The sequence below is a fragment of the Aricia agestis genome, chromosome 4, assembly GCF_905147365.1.
Source record: "Aricia agestis chromosome 4, ilAriAges1.1, whole genome shotgun sequence".
In the NCBI taxonomy this organism is placed as follows: domain Eukaryota; kingdom Metazoa; phylum Arthropoda; class Insecta; order Lepidoptera; family Lycaenidae; genus Aricia; species Aricia agestis.
Window position 1 is genome coordinate 2266048 of NC_056409.1, and position 21219 is coordinate 2287266.

Below are 21219 nucleotides of genomic sequence, written 5' to 3' on the forward strand. Positions count from 1 at the left end.
TACTCTACTTAGTATGTGTTGAGAAAATATTAGAATATTTTCTCAATATACACTACTATTATTTTTAAAGCGAACATCTTGTAAATTATACAAAATATAGTGCTGTAATAAAAATGCACACAAAGCTAATTAATTAACTTGCAAAAGCACTGAAAAACTTCTCGCTTTCATTTGCCTTTGGGGTATCCGAGGCATGTTTTTTTTTTCACAAACATCAATTCATTACAGTAACCAAGCGAAGTTCCTTTAATTAAAGATATTCACTGAAAACCCGCCCCTGAAGCCCTAACTCACTGAGACGTGGTTGGCTTATTTTTTTTTCACACACTCATTCCCGCCTCTGCGACCCTCCCAAACAAACAGTTGAGCACTTTAAAAACAAATTCGTCATCATGCCAATCCCAACTTTACGCTTCGGCCGTACAGTTGAAAATTCTTCGTCGCTGCCTGGCGGTTGCTCCACTTTACTTTCGAGGGGTCCCTTTCAGCTCATTTCATGAAAGTAGAGACAGGCTGGCGTCGCTCAGTTGACCGCGAGCTTTCGCGCGAGAGGTCGTGTGGGCGGCGTAGACCCGTAGCGCGCGCTACGAAAAACTTTTCCTCCCAACAGATACGTGTTAATTTATGTGTAGTGTTCATTTTAAACACTTTTTAATTGTTTTTGTTGATTAATCGGTAAGTGTTTTTTTAATATACGTATAATAATATGTTATTTAATAAAATTATAGCAAACGTTATTTAATAATTTATTTAAAAAAATATAATAATTATTATTGAAAAGGAAATAACTTTTTAATGCAATTAGAAAATACATGGAGCATGATTTTTGGATAAAAAGAATTTAAATTAAATTTATAAGCTTAAAACATTTAGCTGTTATTAATTATATATTGATTTATTATAATAGTCAATGTTGGTATTCTTTTATTTAGTTTTTGTTAAAATATTATGTACTTAACATTTATCAAAGCCATGATTATTATTTAAACACACTTTAATTATACAAATAATATCAACATTTCTTACACTGATATATTTCAATCTTTAAATTAACTTTTCTTGATTAATTTTATTTCGTTTTTAATCGAACGTCGTACTAATAGCAAATAATAATAAAAAATATTTACTATTCTCTTATACTAACTGCCTTACTCTGAGTGGAACATTAATTACTTAATGTAATTAATTCAAAATTTTGATTTAAAATAACGTATGGGACGTTATCTGTCAAACTCTTCATTATAATGAAGCTTAATCATAATTAAATGTCTCTGAGTACGGCGGTCAGACATCTACAATGCAATAAAAGAAATCAATAGACATTTAATTCAGTGAGACAGTGGAATATAAAAGTAGTGACGGAGTTATAAAGTTGTCAGAAGTTCGGAGTTAGCGGGAGGCGGGAGTCGGGACAGACGTCGGAGTTACTTGGCCACTTCACCTCGGTAAATTGTTGCAAATTGTTATAGGATATGCATTGTTCTGGCCCCCGAGGACTGACAGCTTCTGCGGGTATATTAGCTGTAGTTTTAGGTATGGTTTATATCCGAGTTGTTTTTATTATTCCGATAGTTTATCTGAAGACAATATATTATAATATATAGTTTTAAATTTAATCCAAGCTATATATTTAATAGCTTGGATTAAAACGTTCATATTAAAAACAACTGACTGATTTTAGTGCTATTTTGCCACAGGTGAAGTGATCTTGATAAAATTTTAGTCTCTGACTGCAAAATTAAACGAAATAAAATAAGAAAAATGTGTTAGCACATTGCTTTAAAGTTTTCAAACACTTTTTCTTTTTCAAATAAAAGGTACGTACATAATATATTTATTTTGTATGGGAAATGTTTTATCCTTGTTAAAAAAATTTACGTTGTGGACAAGTTATGAAATCAGACAAGGCCATAATAGTGTAACTAAAACTGTTGATCTCTTTATTATTTCTTTTATATTTGAATGCCGAAATCACATATGTTATGCTGTATGTATGCGAGGATGTTCTCGTATCCGTCGGTCATCATTCCCTCCTTGAACACCTGGTTGGCGTAGAGGTACAGGTCCGTACCGGCTTGCTTCAGTCCAGGATCTAAAACATCGAAAGATTCGTTATTTTATAAAAATCCGTTAAATGTTAGTTACAAACAAACTATTATTTATCTTTCTAAGGATCATAATAAAAATTGATAGAAAATGGGAATAGGTTTAGTGCAAAAAGAAAAATCGACCGTCCATTCAATAGATATAATTTTAATATATAATGACATCACACATGACAGTTACACATCAACTGACTTAGATGAACATCGTAGGAATTAAAAAGTTAAGAAAACTTGATTTGAGGTTTACTTATTGTACTTGAATATTTGTACTCTAGTACGTATATTCCAACAAAAATAATAAAACTTTCTAAAAACAATCTTTACATTGACGGTGTAAAATAGTCGAACGAAAGTGACATTCGCTTGGTGTGAAAACGTTTTTGTGTTTAGTGAACGTCAAAAGTCATAAAGTCTTTCGGATTCTTCTAACTCAACTCAACATAATTACATAGCCTAGGTTACCTGGAACACTATATTACGAATCTAGTGACATCATGGACTTATTATACATTTTTTTTGTATGAAATAAGGGGGCAAACGAGCAAACGGGTCACCTGATGGAAAGCAACTTCCGTCGCCCATGGACACTCGCAGCATCAGAAGAGCTGCAGGTGCGTTGCCGGCCTTTTAAGAGGGAATAGGGTAATAGGGGAGGGTAGGGATGGGATGGGAAGGGAATTGGGGATGATAGGGAAGGGAATTGGGCCTCCGGTAAACTCACTCACTCGGCGAAACACAGCGCAAGCGCTGTTTCACGCCGGTTTTCTGTGAGAACGTGGTGTTTCTCCGGTCGAGCCGGCCCATTCGTGCCGAAGCATGGCTCTCCCACGTATATGTATAATTTGTCTACACCCTATGGTGACACCAAATCCATCGGATTAATAGGTTAGGCGAAGAAACATACGTTCAAATTGACTTGCAAACAGCTAGATATAAAGTGAATCTTACCGGAGCCCTTGAAGGCCTCAGGGCCCAGAGCGAAGGAGTTTTCGAGGCTGTTGAAGTACGCGGTGGTCTCCGCCATGTGGATGTTCAGGTCGCGGATGTTAGGGATTATCATGGTGATCGTCATGGAACCTGCAAAAAAATAAGGGTTCTATGTTTAAAAAATGGCTGATATTTGAGGGTAACGCCATAGCTTCCATCGCTAAGTTTCATCACAAGTTTCATGGCGCTCTCTAGATGCTATTTCGAATCCAAAAATATACTTTTTGATTTTGAGCTTTCTGTCAAAATTATTAAATGCAAGTTGCCTGGAATCTGGTTTTGTGGATACCTACTTTTAAGAGGGCGACTAACCCCAAAAATCAAACAGCGTCCTTCTCTCTTCACACTCACGCCCGTCTTTCATATGCCAGGTGAAAAAGAACGACGCGGATTCATCGACAAATTAGTTTTTTCTCAATAACTCGATAAATATACAACATTTTAAATATCCGCTAGGTCGATCTCTCAATGATAAAATTGTATACAATTTGTTAAGATTTTTAGATATATAGAGATTAACTTAGTTCAATGCACGGTTATGGCAATAAATGAAAAATTCGTGAAAATTAGATGCATCTTTGTGATTTTTTTCTATCAAGAAAATTTTAAGATATCGTGTTTTAGCTCAGATCGAATTCTCGAAAATAAAATGTAGTATCTAATTTTAGAAAATGAAACTATTCGGGGCTTATTTTCAAGTATAAAAATTAATTATAAAATCAACACTTTAGGGTTAGTCGCCCCCTTAAGAGGATTCCACACCGCCATTTTTTCCATACAAACGCTGTCCCCTGTTTCCTCCCTGGATAATGCTAGTAGAGTTATAATTTTTTTCCTGAATATCTAAGGCCACTAATACAATGTCCCTATGTTTTCTTTTTTTTCATAATTTAATTATTAAATAAGATATGAACGTTCAAAAACCCAAAAAAATGGCCAGATTTTCCACTGTGTTCAAACGTCCAGAAAACAGATTTGGATAGATTATACAAAAAAAGCAAAACATAGGAACACAGCTCAAGCCTTTTTTTAATCTTTAATGAAAAAAGTACTTAAATCGGTTAAGTTTTGGAGAAGGAATCAGGGGACAACGAATCGTTGATTTTCTGGATTTTCTGCAGTTGTCTCTATCGCGTTCTGCGGTATAGGCTTGAGGTAAGGGAGACAGCTATAGATATTACACGTACTTTTTTTTCATTTCTCTAGCCGCTGTGGTATCCTCTTAAGTTACTTTCAAAGTTAAGTGGTTGACTACTACGAGTAGAACTGAATAACGAATGCGTTTGATAACACACATTAATTTAACGAGATGAATTTAGAAGGCATTTCGTTTATTATTCTTTCTGTAATAATATAGCATTTTTATGTTGTATAGGTCTACCAGGATCTGATAGCGAATTTGGATGGCAGATTTTCAAAAAAATATCCTTAATCATTGTATTTTTTTTTTTACAATTTGCATGTTTCAAACACATAATCAGCCGCAGGAAAAAAAAGGATCAAAATGTTTTAATCCAAGTACCCCGGTATTGTTAGAGTCAATTTATTTTTTCACTTTTTGCCATCAGATTCTGGTAGACCTATACTTACCGATAAATATCCTTAGGGTGGTTTTGTTAATAATGGGCTCCTTGGCTCTTCTGTGGTAAGCCAAGTAACTGTTGTTGGAATATATAGTCAGGTTCTTGAACTCCAAAGCTATCAACAGCTTGTCGGTTTCCTTGTTGATGCTAGAAAAGTAATTAAAAAAGAAGTCGTAAAAGAAAAAAAAAAGTGTTGCACTCGGGTGGAAAGGAGTGAAAACTGAAAAATATATTTTCGCTGCGGTAGAATAAGCACCTTATTCCTTCTGATACGCTGCGCCAGCACTCTATAGTCTATACCAGGGGTCACCGATTAGTTTCGCTCGCGGTCCATTTTCAGAATTGAAATGGCCTTCGCGGTCCACACAATTTGTAAAAAATATTTTTAAACAAATAACGGAAATTACAAAGGTATCAAACAATGAGAAAAGTGTCAATTTTAGTTGCTAATTATTATCTGTCTGAAGTTTGAAGTGATGTTGGTGCAAGCTATTGACATTAAACGAAGTTCATTTTCGAAAATGCTTTGTCGGTGGTCCGCACGCAATGGGTCGGCGGTCCGGATGCGGACTGCGGTCCGCCATTTGACGACCCCTGGTCTATACTCGTTACTCTCTCTCCGTCTAACGAATTTTGAGGCATGTCGCAAGTTTATACAATTTATTATTACATAGTCTTATCAGAGGCAGTAATACATTGACTGCAAACTTCTTCCGTGTTCGCCGTATCAAACAAGAAACTTACTAAAACTCCTCGATCCTGCCGTTCAAATTAGTACGGTAGAAGTCATCACTGGTCAGTGTCATGTTGGCTGCAGGTAGGAACGCGTAAGTGTGCTTGAAGTACATGGGATCGGGGACAGGACCGTGGGTCACCCGGCACTGGGCATGGTCACCGAAGTATCGTCTGATACAGTCTATGTCGGAGGTGGAGCATGGTCGCACTATGCGGTTCTCTGAAAATATATTACTTGGGATTTGAGTAATAGCCACATATAGGAACTTCCAACAGACCGAGGTGGTATTCTATCAGGCCGAAGCCCACTACATTAATATCGGTTGTCGTATATACTGTCGTACTAAAACGATAGCGCGATGAAGAATGGTCGCGACAGTTGTACCGCCATAGATTGTAAAGTGTGGAAACAACGGATTTTTGGAAACCGAAAGGAATTGATCGTCCTCTTAGATATATTTTAATTAAGAGCCTGACAGAATAAAATAAGAACAATAAGAAATAAATATGAGTGCGGCCGTCAGTTAAAAATATAATTATAAAGTAAGTATATGTTTTCTAAATAAATGCTAAAGAAGTGCGAATTAATTGGAATCGCACCGATAAACAAAAAGAAAAAAATTCAAAGCTAGTCAGGTTATAGTTGAAATCTTGGTATAAACGTTACTGAGAGTGGCTTCGCTTTTAGTCAAAATATAATTTTCTGCTCTATACCTAGGTGGTCTACGATATTTCTCTCAGCTTCCATTAATCTAGGAAACCGCAGACCATTAGTAAATGCCTAAGCCTAGGTATCAAGTCAGACTTGGCCGAGTTTACTCCCCGTCCTCTTGTCTGAAGTGATTGACAATATACTTCCAAAATACCTTTCTAAGTCTTGTAAAAATATACGAAAAACAGCCCAAATTTTAATGTTATCTTAATTTAATAAGGCTTTGTAAATATGCCACTGAACTTTTATCGACTCATGTCAAAATTTGTTGAATTTTATGTCTCGTGGTTTGGGATATAATATTTTTCTATATTTTATCGCTTTACCTTTTTGTTTGGTCACAGACTGCTGGCAATTGCTGCCAATGAAGAATATTGCGAGACACAATAATATTTTCATTGCTATAAACTTTTCGAGTAAGCCGGCAAATTATATTACAGACTTTATATACCTACTATCTATACGTATTACGTAATACTCGCGTGAAGATAATAACGTGTTTAGTTAATAATATAGATGTAGAATTAAAATTAATGAAGGTTTTATTCATTACTAATAATTTTTAATTAGAAACACTTAGCGTCTTGAAAGATTATCGCTTCTTCGTAATAGAACTGAAATAATTAAACTGTTATAAAGATTTGATAGATTTTATAGGTTGAAATCTATAAATAAAGATGATCATTACATTTTATATGAAATCTAATATAAAGGTTGCTTTTTCATAAGAAATTTATCATTACAAGGTAAATTGCAATCTTCATATTTTAAAAGATAAATTTTACCACTTTTTTGGTAAAAAGTGCGAGTTTCTTACGCCGGTTCTTCTCGTCGGGTCAGTTCCGGTGGTAGGCCAACACATGTTTTATTTTATTTATTTATTTCATTAATTGAAAGGTATTCTGTGTATCCTAAGATAGAATACCGCAAATTTTGCTGGTACAAGGAAATCATACCTACTAGAATATAATATAAATTTATGATAGTTCCGTAAGACGAGGATGACGATAGTCGGTCGTATTGTGAGAAGATGAACCTCCTAATTATTCACTCCACACTGAGTGGAAATCACAGCGGCATTAGTTTCGACAGAGCTTACGTAATTTAGTGGGATTATATTAGTTTTGACTGCAGCATCATTAGTCACAGTAATGTATTAATAATCAAGACAAACCAAGATTGTAAAAGTGTAATTCAAGTAAGAACTTAATATATTTTTATTCCGTACTAGATGACCTGGTGAAGTTCGTATCACTTTCATCCCAATATTTAAAACCTTCCCTGAACTTCCACCAATATTTGAAGACTAAAATCTGTCAAATCAATTTAGCCGTTCTCGAGTTTTTCGCGAGTTTTTAAATTTTATTTTTATTCATATAGATTAACAACTTATCTTTTTTTTCTAGGTCACACTACCAGTCTGAAGTTCTGTCGACCAATGGAGTAACTATTTGGGAAGGTAAGTTTTAATATAAGAAGTCTTACGTATTTTAGATTTTTTGCAGTTAAACACTTAATACAACTTTTCCTTTGAAATAAAAATCTCACAATTTCCTGCTCAATATTTTCACTAGCTGAATCGTATTTCATTTCGGAAATTCGGCTATAAAAAAGGTTTACCGACCATTTCATATCGACTTTTACAAGCCCTTCAGGGAACTACTCGCACTCGTCCCTTTAGGGGCTAATAATACCCTTTTTAATTTATTTTAAGGACCTTTATAGTTAGAATTAATATAAATACATTCTGAACCAGAATAGTTTCAGAAATACCTATATCCTTGTTAATAAATGACGAAACCAAATATTTTAAACTGACAGAGCTATAACTTTTACAAAATTAATTAAATACTTAATATCGGTTTCACATTGTTCGCTTATTAAAACGCGAAAATATTTTGATACCGAACTGTGATACACATGATGATCACTAATAAGTTAACTACAACATGATGTTAAATAAAACAACGTAGAAAATATATCTTTTAATCCGCCATCTTATAGGACATTGAGGCCGAAGTCACAGAGAGTTTTCTGTATGAAGGTGATTATGATGAAGCTGCCTTCTGTGAGGTAGGCCTCCCTGACTCCGATGGGTAGGCTGGGGTAGAACTCCGCCGCAGCCCGCCTTACAGTGGGATCTAGGATACATTTTGAAATTGGTCAAAATCAAAATATAAACCTCATGAATAACAAGCTGTAAATATAATATTGTTTAAAATATAAATGTTATTTTGCAGAAAGTTGATAAAATTTGATTCACATTAAGAACTCCATTTATTGAAGTGGTAATGAACAAAAACTTACTAACTTCTAATTAATTTAAGACAAATTTCAATTTCATTGAAACTAATTATACCTTTTCATGGGTAATTTGAGCCTAAGCACAGTTAAGTGAATCGATATTTAATATTTTAAATAACACCTAATTGTTGTATAAATACACGCAAGTGGTTAATTGTTTTCATTTCAAATTTAATTGGTCATGGTTTGTGCACATAGAAGGTATTTATTAAAAAAATATAATTCGTTCCAGATCAATGTTATTATAGGAAGGTAACTAAACTCTGCAAGAAATATCCTTGCTATTGATTTCTATCTGTACGCGATGTTACTCTTTTAATCAGTTTATTACCAAACTACACAATGGTATCTCATAAAAAGCCATTAACGACAATATGATATTTCATATCACAGGATAAGTAACTTTTATATTATTTGCTCCCTGTCATTGATGGACCATCAGGAAATTGATTCATGGTCAAATGGGACACCTTTGTAATTTTGCCGAGATATGTCAAGCGTGAAAAATCCCGGCATGATGGTATCATCGGTCAGTGCTTCTCGCATTGACTTGACATAACCCGACGAAACAAACTTGGGTCTGCCATCAACCACTGAATCAATTTCTATGATGGTACAAATTACCATAACAGTACTTACCTGGGCTATTGAAAGCGTTCGGCCCAATAGTTATCCTGGGTGCTCCGTCGTCTACGTACGAGAAGGTCTCCGCCTGCTCCAGTTTCAGACTCTTTAAATCCGGGATCACAATTGTAATTGTCATAGATTCTGAAAACATTATCAAAATATGCTAAAATACGCAACACCTATTTTATATGAGTCACATAGAAAAGCAATAAAATTGAATACCAAAATACTGTAGATAAGTATCTAATGGTGCCAACTTATTTGGGTTACTTTGTGTGAAATTTTAAATTCCAGTATGGTCGAAACAGTTAATCGCCGCCGTAAATAAGACACCTCATTTAAGTAAGTACTTATTTAAAAATATAACTGCCCAGTGAAGTATTTGAAGGGATATCGGTCAGATATGTTTTGGCTTGGTCTCCTAATGAACTTTCACAAATACCTCTTAACGATGAAGTCCATAATGCCATACTCACTGTAGAGGACCTTGAGGAAGTCGACGGTGGTGATGGGCTCGCGCGCGCGGCGGTACACTGTGAAATGAGTGCGGTCGGACGCCGTGTACAGGTTACGGAATTCCACCGCCAGCACTAGCTTATCTGACTCGCGGTTGATGCTAGTCATGTAACAAGATAGAATTGGTAAACTATTTGGAAATAAATAATGAGTAAAAGACGTTTACAAAGTTTTGGAGAAAATGAGTGAAGACATACAAAGTGAATTTCAAGGAGTTAATAAAGCATTCGATAATATTAATTAGTAGATAGCTTTATCAGGAAGTGGTGAAACAGGCCCTTAGAAACGTTACTCTGATATTAGATTTAGAAGCTCTTGTAGTTACTTACTACTCTACTACTAAATTTATAATTTTATGGTCACTTACGAAAATTCCTGGACTCTGCCATTCAATCCCTTATACTCCACATCATCCAGGGTCAGAGTACTATTGATGTTGGGCAGCAGAGCCCTAGTCTGTGCCCTGTAGTAGGGCTCCGGTACGCTCCCATGCACCGGCTTGCATTTCGCGTGTTTCGCCAGAAATTGGCGGATGCAATTCATCTCGAATACCTCACATGGTCGTTCTACGTTTCTTCCTGAATAATTATATTATATTGTATTAGGCGCATCAGCGTCTTGGTTTCATTTAACTCTGGGTTAAAAAAGGCATAATATTTTAAAAACATGGGCGAACTTTCATTTTAATTGGAACAAGTAAACCTCGGTGTTTGTAAAATTAATGCTTATTAGTGTTAGTTCAGCAATCATTATAAAGTTTAAATATTTTGGTTTTTCACATGAATCTCGGACTTCAACATTTTCTTATTTTTAGTGTCTACATTTCAGTTTCTTTACAAAGACTTCTATTTAATAGAATTCTTTGTTTCTTTAATATCCAATTGTAATAAATTAGGCTTTGAAGCATACCTGAATTATATTGATTGTTATAATTCTGGGCGAGTGAGGCCACTGCAAAGCTAATAAGCAATAATACTTTTAACACGGCCATCTTTGAGCAAAGTGTATACTGCACTCAATATAATTACTCATTTATACTTCGTACGCACGTCCATCGTGCTTCTTGTAATTAGTATTGAATTAAGAATGTTTATGATTAACTGGTTCTACAGGGTGTATTTAGTTGTATTTTTTATTTACAAAGTTCAAGTCATTATTTTAATTATTGTTTCTGTAATAAACAAAAATTAAGTTTTATCATTTTTTGTGAAAATAAAAATACACAAGTACACAACATCCAAGTAAACAAAAGCTACATACATAGTAGATTAAGTGTAAGCTACTAAGCATAATATTATTGTAATCTCAATCCTAGCTTAGAAATTAAAATAATATAAATCCATATTATGAATACATTTCCTTTAAAGACCAGACAGAGAAAGAAACAAATAGACGAATAGCAATTGCTTGGAAAAAGTTCTGGAGTTAAAGAAATCATGAAAAATAGAGAGGTGAGCATAGATGTTAAAAGTAAACTTTTCAATTACGGCTGTCAAACTTGGTTCTTACGGAGAAAAGATTAAGACAAGATATATATAAGCGATCCATCAACACAAAATGGCATGCTTGGCATAAAGATATCAGACAAAATCAGAAATGAAACTATAAGGAAAAAACCAAGGTCTCAAACGTACTACAGAAAATTAGAATACTTTAAATGGAAATGATCAGGACATATATATGATAAGAATGGACAATGGGAAATGGACTAGTAAAATAACAGAATGGCAACCGAGGGACAGACAGAGAAAGAGAGGGAAACCTAGGAAAAGATGAGTGGATATATTCAAGGAAAAAAGTGGATTAGATTGGGGAAGGAAGACGAGAGACAGAGATACCTGGAGAAGACTGGGGGAGGCCTACGCCAAAGAGGCGACTCCCACATCTTAGCTTTAAGAAAAATAATAATAGGATATTGTAGAAATAATAATACTAAAATAATCAATAATTTAAAAATGTTATATTTTAAAATTAATAATTTAATAATATGTTTAAAATAATTGAACTATCAGTAACGATTAAAGTTTTACTAATGTGTAATATCAATATAATAATATTAAGAAACATAATTAATGTAGCAATATTCTACATGTATAGTGGTAGAATAAAGGCTATTTTTGTTTTATTTATTTTATTATGAATACATAATATGTATACAGCCTGACGGTTATCTCTTCAAGAATATACTACTGAACCGATTTGGATAAAATTTGTTGCAGAAGTTTTGAATCAGAAAAGACAAGACAAGGAGAGGAGAGTGATTATTAGTGGTCTAAATAGCGAATCAACTAATAAATGACAGTAATGTAATGTTGAAGTTTAATAGAATTAGAAAAAAAATGAGGCGGGGATTTTTTTATAGTAATAAACATTACATTGAAATTAACGTAATCAAACAATTAAAATGTTAAAATTTTGATATTATTTCTGAAGTTTAAATTGGTTTTATTATGAGTTTTGCTAAAACAATAATATAATAATATAAAAAACAAAAACAAGTTTTAAAGTTTCAACATTAATTGTTATATTTTGTTTGTAATCAGTAATCAATTAATTTATTGTGATAGATTTTAAAACAATGCACAATGTGGCGACTCACGGGTCTTTGATCTTAGTTCTAACTCATTCTACGTTATTTATAAAATTCATTTATTACACCTATAGTTATATACCTATAGTTTTTTTTTACTTTATAATTTAAATCCTTAAATATAATAATTGTAATATTATGTGTACTTTTAATTATTCAATTGTATTATTTGTGATTAGCAACACACGTTTCAAAAGACCTCTGCGGAACTCTCGGTTCAGATTGTTTTAATAACAATCAATCAATTAACAACAATGTGTTATATTCTTCATCATCTAAATCGTTTCAGAAAATGTTCATTATTTATACTTATTATTAACACTTTAAGGATTATAGAGGTAACAGAAGAAAAATAATGTTTTGTGGTTATAAAACATATTTTATTCCTCAATTCTTTTATTACTTTTAATAATGTTTCAAGGAATGTAGACGCCAAAATCACAGATATTGTACTGGATGTAGGAGGCGACATAGAAGGGGGAGTCGTTGAGCACGATTTCGCGAACTGTTATTTGGTAATTCGCCATCATCTCTGCCATGGCTCGTTGTACCTCGGGGTCTGAAAATAAGGTCATTCAACTATAGTCCATCTACAGGGTGTAACAAAACTAAGTGATAATACTTTAGAGTGTGTATGAGTCTCTTATAAAGGGTTCACTGTGAAAGTAGCAGCGCTGGAAGAGCATTTTTTTCCATTTATATGGGCATGCGCCCGAGCATATCTATTTCCGATACAAAAGTAAAAAAGTACAATTTTAGCGCTGCTACTTTCACAGCGTACACTATATAAGGGACACATACACACCTAAAAGTATTATCACTTATTTTTGTTACACTCTGTATACAAAGCTGTTAATCGTGCTGAATTGTCATGTCTGCCCAACATACTGACTTCCTAAACCAAAAAGACTTTAAAATTGGTAGAGACAAGTAAGAGCAATACGTTTGAATGGAGTATGTTACAAGTAAAGTTTTAATATGATTTCGTAGCAAATCACAAACATTATGGAAAGCTAGCCGCTTTCTATAAAGTTTGTCATCACCTATGAGAACTTCCACATTAGAGGTGTGACACGTATGAAGTGCGTAGCGTTCTCTCACCTCCATTCGCGGCAAGGTTTGGGCCCAGTACCAGCTTGAAGTTGCTGACAAACGCGAACACTTCTGATTTCTCTAGCTGAAGATTCTTCAGGTTTGGTATGATTATCGTCATAGAGAGAGAATCTGAAAAGTAAACTTTGCTATTACCTAATAACAAAGGCAAAGTAACACAATATGACTGTATCGTTGAAGGTAAAATTTATTGCAATATACGTTTATTGAAAAAGATTCTATCATTTGGTTATTTTAATTATACTCTAATATTTAAAGGAAAAGCTTCAAAATTCTGGAAAGGCTTTCTGGTGCAAGACAGAATTTACCCGTCCACCAATCAACAATTTACTGGCTAGTAAGATGGGCGTAATATTTTGTTGACAAACGATTAAAAATGTTATCCATTGACCATAGTTGTATTACCATATTGGATGCTGCCATAATCTCTAACCACGATGGGCTCCTGCGCCCGGCGGTGCAGCCTCAGGTACACATAGTCCGAGGTGGCATTGAGGTTAGTAAACTCGACCGCCAGCACTAGCTTATCGGTTACCCTGTTAATGCTGGAATAGGTGAAACTCATTTAACCCTAGAAGCCTAATCTACGTCTGCGAGACGTACACGAAACCGTGTGTTAAGGCTTTGTGAGTCCCTCTAATAGATTAGGCTCTTAGGGTTAAATAAGGTATAATAAAAAATAACGAACGAGATAATATTGTCGTTATAGAAAAGAAATTAAAATTAGATACCAAGAACGATTATACACGTCCTGAATAAATTCTCCTTGTATTGTATTCTAGTCATATACGTACATAGGGTTCCCCAATTTCAAACCAGTTGAAAGTATCATTCTACTAGACTATCAGATTTGTGTTATCAAAAATTACACAATGAATGTTCATAGTTTCCAACTTGAAGTTCAGTGGACATTCGTTTGGACCATAAAGTTAATACACCTAGCGGAATAGAGCAACAATCTCGAGCTGTCAAACGAAACCGAAATTGGCTTTATCTGTGTGTAAAAATATGTGTACGTATACACTTACACAAGCATGATTGAACATGATTTCTATGAGATTAAATTGTCAACTTGCGGCACGTGCCGACTGGACGTCAAAAAAAGAGTGCTGCTGTCATGTATCACACGTCTCTTTTTACCACGAAGTGTTACTGATAGTGACATCTCTCTTGCTCAGGCCTTTGTTTCTCTATTCCGCTAGGTATATTAACTTTATGGTTTGGACTTTGGGATGACTTACTAAAATTCTTCAATTCTGCCATTCAGCCCCCTAATGTTGATGGAGTTGGGGATGAAGGTGATGTTGACATGGGGAACATAGCTGGTGCTCTTGTCTCGGTAGAGGGGATCCGGCACGGGGCCATCCACGGGCTTGCACTTGGAGTGTTGCGCGAAGAACTTGCGGATACAGAACTTGTCGAAAATCTCACAGGGCCGCTCTATGTGCTCGTCAGTTGGATCTGAAATGTAACTTGTGGTAAAATCAACAATTTCTGTCCTATTATCTACAGCTTATGCATAGTGGAAGGCAGAAAAATAATGATTGTCAAACTCAAAGTAAAAAAAATGTAATAGAACTCTGCGCTTGAACAAACTCTCCTATGAAAGTTTTTTTGAGTGTGACGAATTCAGTTGATTTTACTTCACCTTAACATATATTCCACTTATTTGATCGCGATTTATATAAAAACATAAACGTTAATAAAATAAACAATAGATAATACAATAATCATTCTTTTTCCACGTACCCGTTCCGATTTCATTTAACTTATTTAGTGCATCTTGTCCATAGCAGAGGAGTAGAATATTGAAATACAAAAATAATTTGAACGCGAGCATCGTGCGAAACGGTCCGTACTTTAAGTGATTTACAACGAAACTGTAGTTATAAAATATGAAGTTTATATGAAGTTATTAGCAATAATTAATCGATTTTCATTACTTAATAGTTTTACCCCAAATACAAAATGTTTAATAACGGTGATTTAGCCACTATAGAGAGTGAATTTTGACCGGCAAAAAAATACTTGTCTATAACCTACGGCAGTAGCGATTACAGAACTAATCTATTTTATAAAATGCTGTAGTTTTTTTTATTTGACACTATTCTTATCATTTTTAGTGAGTATTAATAATAATAATTGTTAGATTGATATATTTTTTATTTCTATTTGCAAATAATTTTAGCATTAAAATATAACCTAAACATGTTTATTTTTAATTAATAAAGTCTGTATATTTTATGCATAGATTAAGCGGTATCATTATAAAAATGGTACACTGAACAATAATTAAAGAGGACCTGACAATCTGCCTGAAAGTATGTCATATTATGTTCTAATTTTATTAATTTATTTTCAGAATAATTACAGAATTCATGCTACATCCTAGCAAACAAAATTTGCGGACAGAAATATTTTTATATTGTTAATAATTCTTATTTAAACAACTAATAATTATATGTTCTAATATACAAGACACTTATTATAGGATTTTTATTAATATATATTGAAATCTTTACAGTGCTATCTCTTTTTTGGACTTTTATTGTTTATAGTATTTAAAAATATAATAAGTACTAAAAATAATAAAAGTCCAAACAAGAGATAGCACTGTAAATAACTAATACTGAAACTATGGTCTGTGAGGACAGTATAACTATATGTACATACAATATTTTGTAGATATTTACGGGTATACACAATAAAAGTCTATTGAGACTTATTCATTTATTTTATTATTAACTCTTCTTTATCAGATAAGTTTGAGTCCGAAGTCGCACAGGTTATATTGTATGTAAGAGCCGATGTAGAAAGGGTTGTCGTTCAGCATCAACTCTCGTACTGTTATCGGGAAGTTGGCGAATATGTCGGCCACTGCTCGCACCACTTCCGGTTCTGAAAAAACGACAAAGAGTGAAAAATACAATATAGTACAGATTCCCTAGAACAATTTTTTTTATTACAGTCAAGCAATTTTTTCGTGAGTAGCTTCGTTTTGATTAGACAACAAAAATTTTCAAGAACAACAATTTTGTCTGCGAGGAAATTGTTGTAGCGTGCTTCGTAGTCAACGAGGACTTGTTGATTATAGAACCCTAAAACGGAACCTAAATCAGCAGATTTTTTGTATATTGATAGGCTATTACTTATTAGTTTTTTATTATAATTTATAAGAGTAACATTGTCCTACAAATAGAACCATCCATATTTTAGGACCATCAAATCGAAATACCATTAAATCCTTTCTATCTCTGTTGGCTACCACTTTCAAGAATTTTCGCACAGGAAATTGTTGTTCGTCTTATCAAAATGAAGCTACTCTTTTTTTTTTAATTAAAAAAAAGTGCATGGCGTGATGGACCATAATGATTACAATTATTGATACTGTATCTTTTATCCTTGGTGCGAAAAACATCATAACATAACAAAAAAAGGATATAGGCGGCTTCTTGGCCCTTAAAATAAATACTAATATATAAAAATAAGTCGGGTTTTCCTTCCTGAAGCTATAGCTCCAGAACGCACAAACCGATTTCCACGGTTTTGCATTCGTTGGAAAGGTCTCGGGCTCCGTGAGGTCTATAGAAAAAAATATTCAGAAAAAACTTCAAGAGAAAAGCAGGAAAACAGGGAAATACATTTTATGGCAAAACAACGTTGCCGGGACAGCTAATACTTATTATAAACTAAACACTAAAAACGGGTTTATTGTTTGTAACCTACATTACAAGTTAATTAATTCTTAAGGATTTTGTGAAATCTTACCGACGCCTTGGGCAGTGAATCTGCCGCCAAGTATAATGACGGGTATGCCGGGGGAGTACGCGAACACTTCCGATCTCTCCAGCTGAAGATCCTTTAAGTTCGGTATGGTGATCGTCAAGACGAGAGAAGCTGAAAACGCCAAAAAAATACTAATAAAAACTGTGGAATTATGGTGGAATATGATGAAAATCACCAAAGGACGATCTTCCAAACGATAGGTGTGCTATAGTTAAACTGAACTCTAAAATCGATTATATTATAGTCATCTTACATATTGTAGTATATTATGTATTTATGTCGCCTCTACTCAGAAACTTCAACAGCATATTATAGCGTGCTATTTATTTCGTTACATAACAAAGCAATAAATGATCGTTTTATATATTTAAAATTTATCAAAATATAAATTTCTCTACTTCATCTGCTCTCGAGCATTTCGCAAAGTTTTTGCTTAAGCCTTTGAATCCTTCACCTCTTACCTCTAGGCTAGTACGCAGACGCTGTGAAACGCAAAAATCTGCGAAACAGAAATGGAGCGAGATGCAATATATGTAAGTCACTGTCGTGTGGCGGGTGAGACATAATATGGTTTCTTATGTAAATGGTTCGCCGCTGTTTCGCGGTTCGCAGCGTAGGTGTACTAGAGGCGTTAATCCGAAAAGAAATCATCTACCACTTACTGAAATTGATGCTTCCAAAGTCATTATACACCAGCGGCTCCTGAGCGCGGCGGTGGTACCTCAGGTAGGCGTAGGGAGAAGCAGCGTAGAGGTTGGTGAACTCTACTGCTAGAAGTAGTCTGTCAGTCTTTCTGTTGATGCTGGAATAAAGATGCAAATTAGGAAAGGACTTCGAAAAGAACCTTAGAAATGTTAAGGACACCGTCATTTGCTACATTAGCTATAAAATAAAGGACTTCAAAAAGGATCTTAGACATGTAAAGGACACCGTCATTTGCTATAAACCTCCTTACTAATAAATATTTCACTGACGTGGTGTTTATCTTCAAGGTCTGCAGCTGTTTGTCTAATATTTTCAAGTGAGGATTTTCAAGGAGGCCTAAAGCCTACTAGGCTTAATACCAATGGATCTGTTTCAAAGTGTGATATTAAATACATTGACGTGTAAAAAAGGACCTACCCAAAATCAAGTTTTAAGTCAGAAATCTATATATATAAAACCCAAAGGTGACTGACATGGTGATCTATCAACGCACAGCCCAAACCACTGGACCGATCGGGCTGAAATTTGGTATGCAGGTAGATATTATGACGTAGGCATCCGCTAAGAAAGGATTTTGATCAATTCCACCCCCAAGGGGTTAAAATACGGGATGAAAATTTGTATATAATAATACTGCTTAACGCCGCGGGCAAAAGCTCGTATTATTTATAGAACTTGACGAGGTTCTGATGGCAAAAAGTGAGAAAATAAATTGACTTAAGCAACCATCTAACAATACCGGGGTAGTTGGAATAAAACATTTTGATCTTTTTTCCTTATAGCGGCTGATTCTGTGTGGGATATAAAAATGTATCCAATGATCAAGGATATTATTTGAAAATCTGCCATCCAAATTTGCCATCAGATCCTGGTAGACCTGGCTATAACATCAGATAAAGAGTCACTCACTAAAACTCCTCGATTCTGCCATTCAAGCCGCTGACGGTGACAGCAATGGGTATAAACGTGACGTTCGCATGAGGCGCGTATCCGGTGGTCTTGTCGCGGTACAGCGGATCCGGTACCGGACCGTCCACCGGCTTGCACTTGGAGTGCTGCGCGAGGAACTGCCGGATACAGAACTTGTCGAAGATCTCGCAGGGACGCTCGATGTACTCGTCAATCGGATCTGGAATATAGACTTATTGTTGACGTTTCTGATGACAGAAAAAAATTTGTTTAACCTTGGTCATTCACTTGAGAATAAAAAGAAAACCTAGGAGGGTTCCAAGCCACTAGAAAATTTTGTAGGGACCCGCTCTAGGTGAAGGCGGCATTGCAAAAAATATTGACTCATCGCTATTTTTCTGTTTAAATTGGGCATGAAGATGTTTGTATGGCAATTTTCTACACACTTCAATACAAAACTTTAGTATTAATCTAAATTCTAGATAGATAACGTATAAAAATAGTACATAAAAGAAAGATAAAATATTATTACTAATCACAAAGATATATTTTTTGATTGGTTATGCAAAGAAAAACCGATATTCATACAGGACAAGCTAATTTTAATATACGGTGTCTTCAGCAAAAGTAAACTAAAATAATACTTTTCATTTCAACATAATATGAGAATTGGATTCAAGTTACGTTTTAAAGGCAATAAAAGATAAACTTTCAGTATAAATTCCCATGAAACCACATTTTTAACCGTGGAGCTCGGTCGAGCCGCGGCCTGCCGCAGCGACCGACCACATACAACATACCTGTTATATTTTGATTTGAAATATTAAGTGTATTTTGTCCATGGCACAATAGTAGTATGTTGAAATATAACAATGCTTTCAACGCGATCATATTGCAGAACCGTAGTTGTAGCAATTTGCAACCAAACTGTTTGAAATTAAAATAATGCCTACGCAAATATTATGTAATCACAGGTGATTGATCGTATCTTATTTTCTTGTTTTTATCCTTCATTATATTTACAGAGTGTTTCGATATTGTACATAATATCAATATTATCTTATATATAAAATTCTCGTGTCACAATGTTAGTGACCGTACTCCTCTGAAACGGCTTTACTGATTTTCACCAAATTATATATGCATATTCAGTAGGTCTGAGAATCGGCTACTTTTTAAATTGATAAGTGCATTTGTTGAATAAATAATAGTAAATTATTACAACTCGAGACTGACGGCGAACATTGTTTGTGCGACGGGATAGCGATGGACGTTGTCATGGTGCCATACTTATTTAGTCACTTCAATAAAATAACAATATGGGCGAAATACTTCATAATATTATGGCATAACAACGTTTTCCGGGACAGCTAGTAATATCTATTAAAAGTGCGAAAGTATGTCTGTCTATTACATAGTCAGCGTCACGTTTAAACCGCTGGAAGTTTTGTGTAATATTTTGTTAGGAACTTTGAGTCTACAGTATTAATTATTATTATTGCCTACAAATTTACGGCTACCACTAGTAAAGCTCAGCAAATTGTATAGGCAACATATAGTAAATTATTACTAACCTGTATTTTATTTCATAAAAATAATAATAACCATACAGTTTTTTTCCATATTTCTTCTATTTAAAAATGTATTCCAAGATAGAGCTAAATAGAGCTTCGCTTTACACTCTCAAAAGCCGGCACGGATTATCAAAGGACTTGAGATAGAAGTTGGAGAAATAAGCACTTCAAACCGCTGTAGTTCGCGCTGCAGTTTATTACAAAATACTTCACTATTTCAACTCCTTGCTGAGCCCGACTAAATGCATTTTTGACAAAAAGGGCGTTTTAGGACGTTATATTTTGTTTGTCCGCGTCATCGTAGGTTCAAAACGGATGCATCGTTTTTGATTTTGTTTAGAAATGACAGTCAAATACATTCCTGGTAAAGTTGTACAACGATTTGTCCTTGTCTGATACGTTGCAAAAACTGCTTGACAGATGAGGACCACATCCATAATTTAGTTTTACAACAGTTTGTACATTGAATAAAATAGAATTGAATTGAAGCGTAGATCCATATTCTTATGGATCTACGAGTAAGGGAATGGAAGGTATACCTATAACCTATATGGAATCTGCTGCGATCTAACTGTGCAGTTAGACCGTAGCAATGTAAAGCGGATATAAGCTGTTCGGTACAAAGCACCAAGTAGGATTCACTTTGTACTCGGTAAACGAGATTAGTGTTAATCTATTAATTTCTCGTGAAAAGACTTCGTACTTCATTCGCAGAATTATGAGCTGCGTAAAAGATTATACAGAAGTTGTTGAATAAAGATGTTTCTTAATTAACATATTTTGATAGGCACCTGTTCGGAAGGCGCAAACTTTCTATAACTTTGTCTTAGTATAATCCCATTCGGGCCATTCATTATAATATTCTAATATTAGGTTCTTAATTGAAATTGAGTTCACAAATTGTGCAATAGAACGGTATAATATTTGACTATATTCTGCATGCTGCACTCTAGGGCGAAACCAGTTAGAGAGT

The 21219-nt window shown here is 34.5% G+C and overlaps 5 protein-coding genes across 8 annotated transcripts in view; 1 reads left to right on the top strand and 4 right to left on the bottom strand.

The window, feature by feature from the left end:
- The first annotated feature begins 540 nt into the window (after positions 1 to 540).
- Positions 541 to 21219, top strand: part of LOC121726032 (carbonic anhydrase-related protein 10) — a 60104-nt gene continuing 39425 nt past the window's right edge. For 3 of the 4 annotated variants that reach the window (XM_042113245.1, XM_042113247.1, XM_042113248.1), the window contains exons 1-2: positions 541 to 675; positions 7529 to 7581. The gene's annotated coding sequence lies outside the window, so the exon portion shown is untranslated. Of the gene's footprint in view, positions 676 to 1411; positions 1446 to 7528; positions 7582 to 21219 lie in introns of those variants that run through there. The other variant, XM_042113246.1, reaches the window with a different exon arrangement.
- On the bottom strand, positions 4389 to 6521 carry LOC121726044. The gene is made up of 4 exons (XM_042113262.1): positions 6449 to 6521; positions 5420 to 5630; positions 4683 to 4822; positions 4389 to 4435 (listed from the first exon to the last, which is right to left on the bottom strand). The coding sequence occupies exons 1-4, from the start codon at positions 6519 to 6521 to the stop codon at positions 4389 to 4391; spliced, it is 471 nt and encodes a 156-aa protein (XP_041969196.1).
- On the bottom strand, positions 8121 to 10559 carry LOC121726045 (fibrohexamerin-like). The gene is made up of 5 exons (XM_042113263.1): positions 10479 to 10559; positions 9937 to 10147; positions 9530 to 9669; positions 9066 to 9194; positions 8121 to 8263 (listed from the first exon to the last, which is right to left on the bottom strand). The coding sequence occupies exons 2-5, from the start codon at positions 10110 to 10112 to the stop codon at positions 8121 to 8123; spliced, it is 588 nt and encodes a 195-aa protein (XP_041969197.1). The 5' UTR covers positions 10113 to 10147; positions 10479 to 10559.
- Positions 12576 to 15112, bottom strand: LOC121726046 (fibrohexamerin-like). The gene is made up of 5 exons (XM_042113264.1): positions 15022 to 15112; positions 14514 to 14733; positions 13678 to 13817; positions 13261 to 13383; positions 12576 to 12718 (listed from the first exon to the last, which is right to left on the bottom strand). Exons 1-5 carry the CDS (start codon positions 15110 to 15112, stop codon positions 12576 to 12578), a joined length of 717 nt encoding a protein of 238 aa, XP_041969198.1.
- Positions 16028 to 19563, bottom strand: LOC121726048 (fibrohexamerin-like). The gene is made up of 5 exons (XM_042113265.1): positions 19473 to 19563; positions 18673 to 18892; positions 17721 to 17860; positions 17041 to 17169; positions 16028 to 16170 (listed from the first exon to the last, which is right to left on the bottom strand). Exons 1-5 carry the CDS (start codon positions 19561 to 19563, stop codon positions 16028 to 16030), a joined length of 723 nt encoding a protein of 240 aa, XP_041969199.1.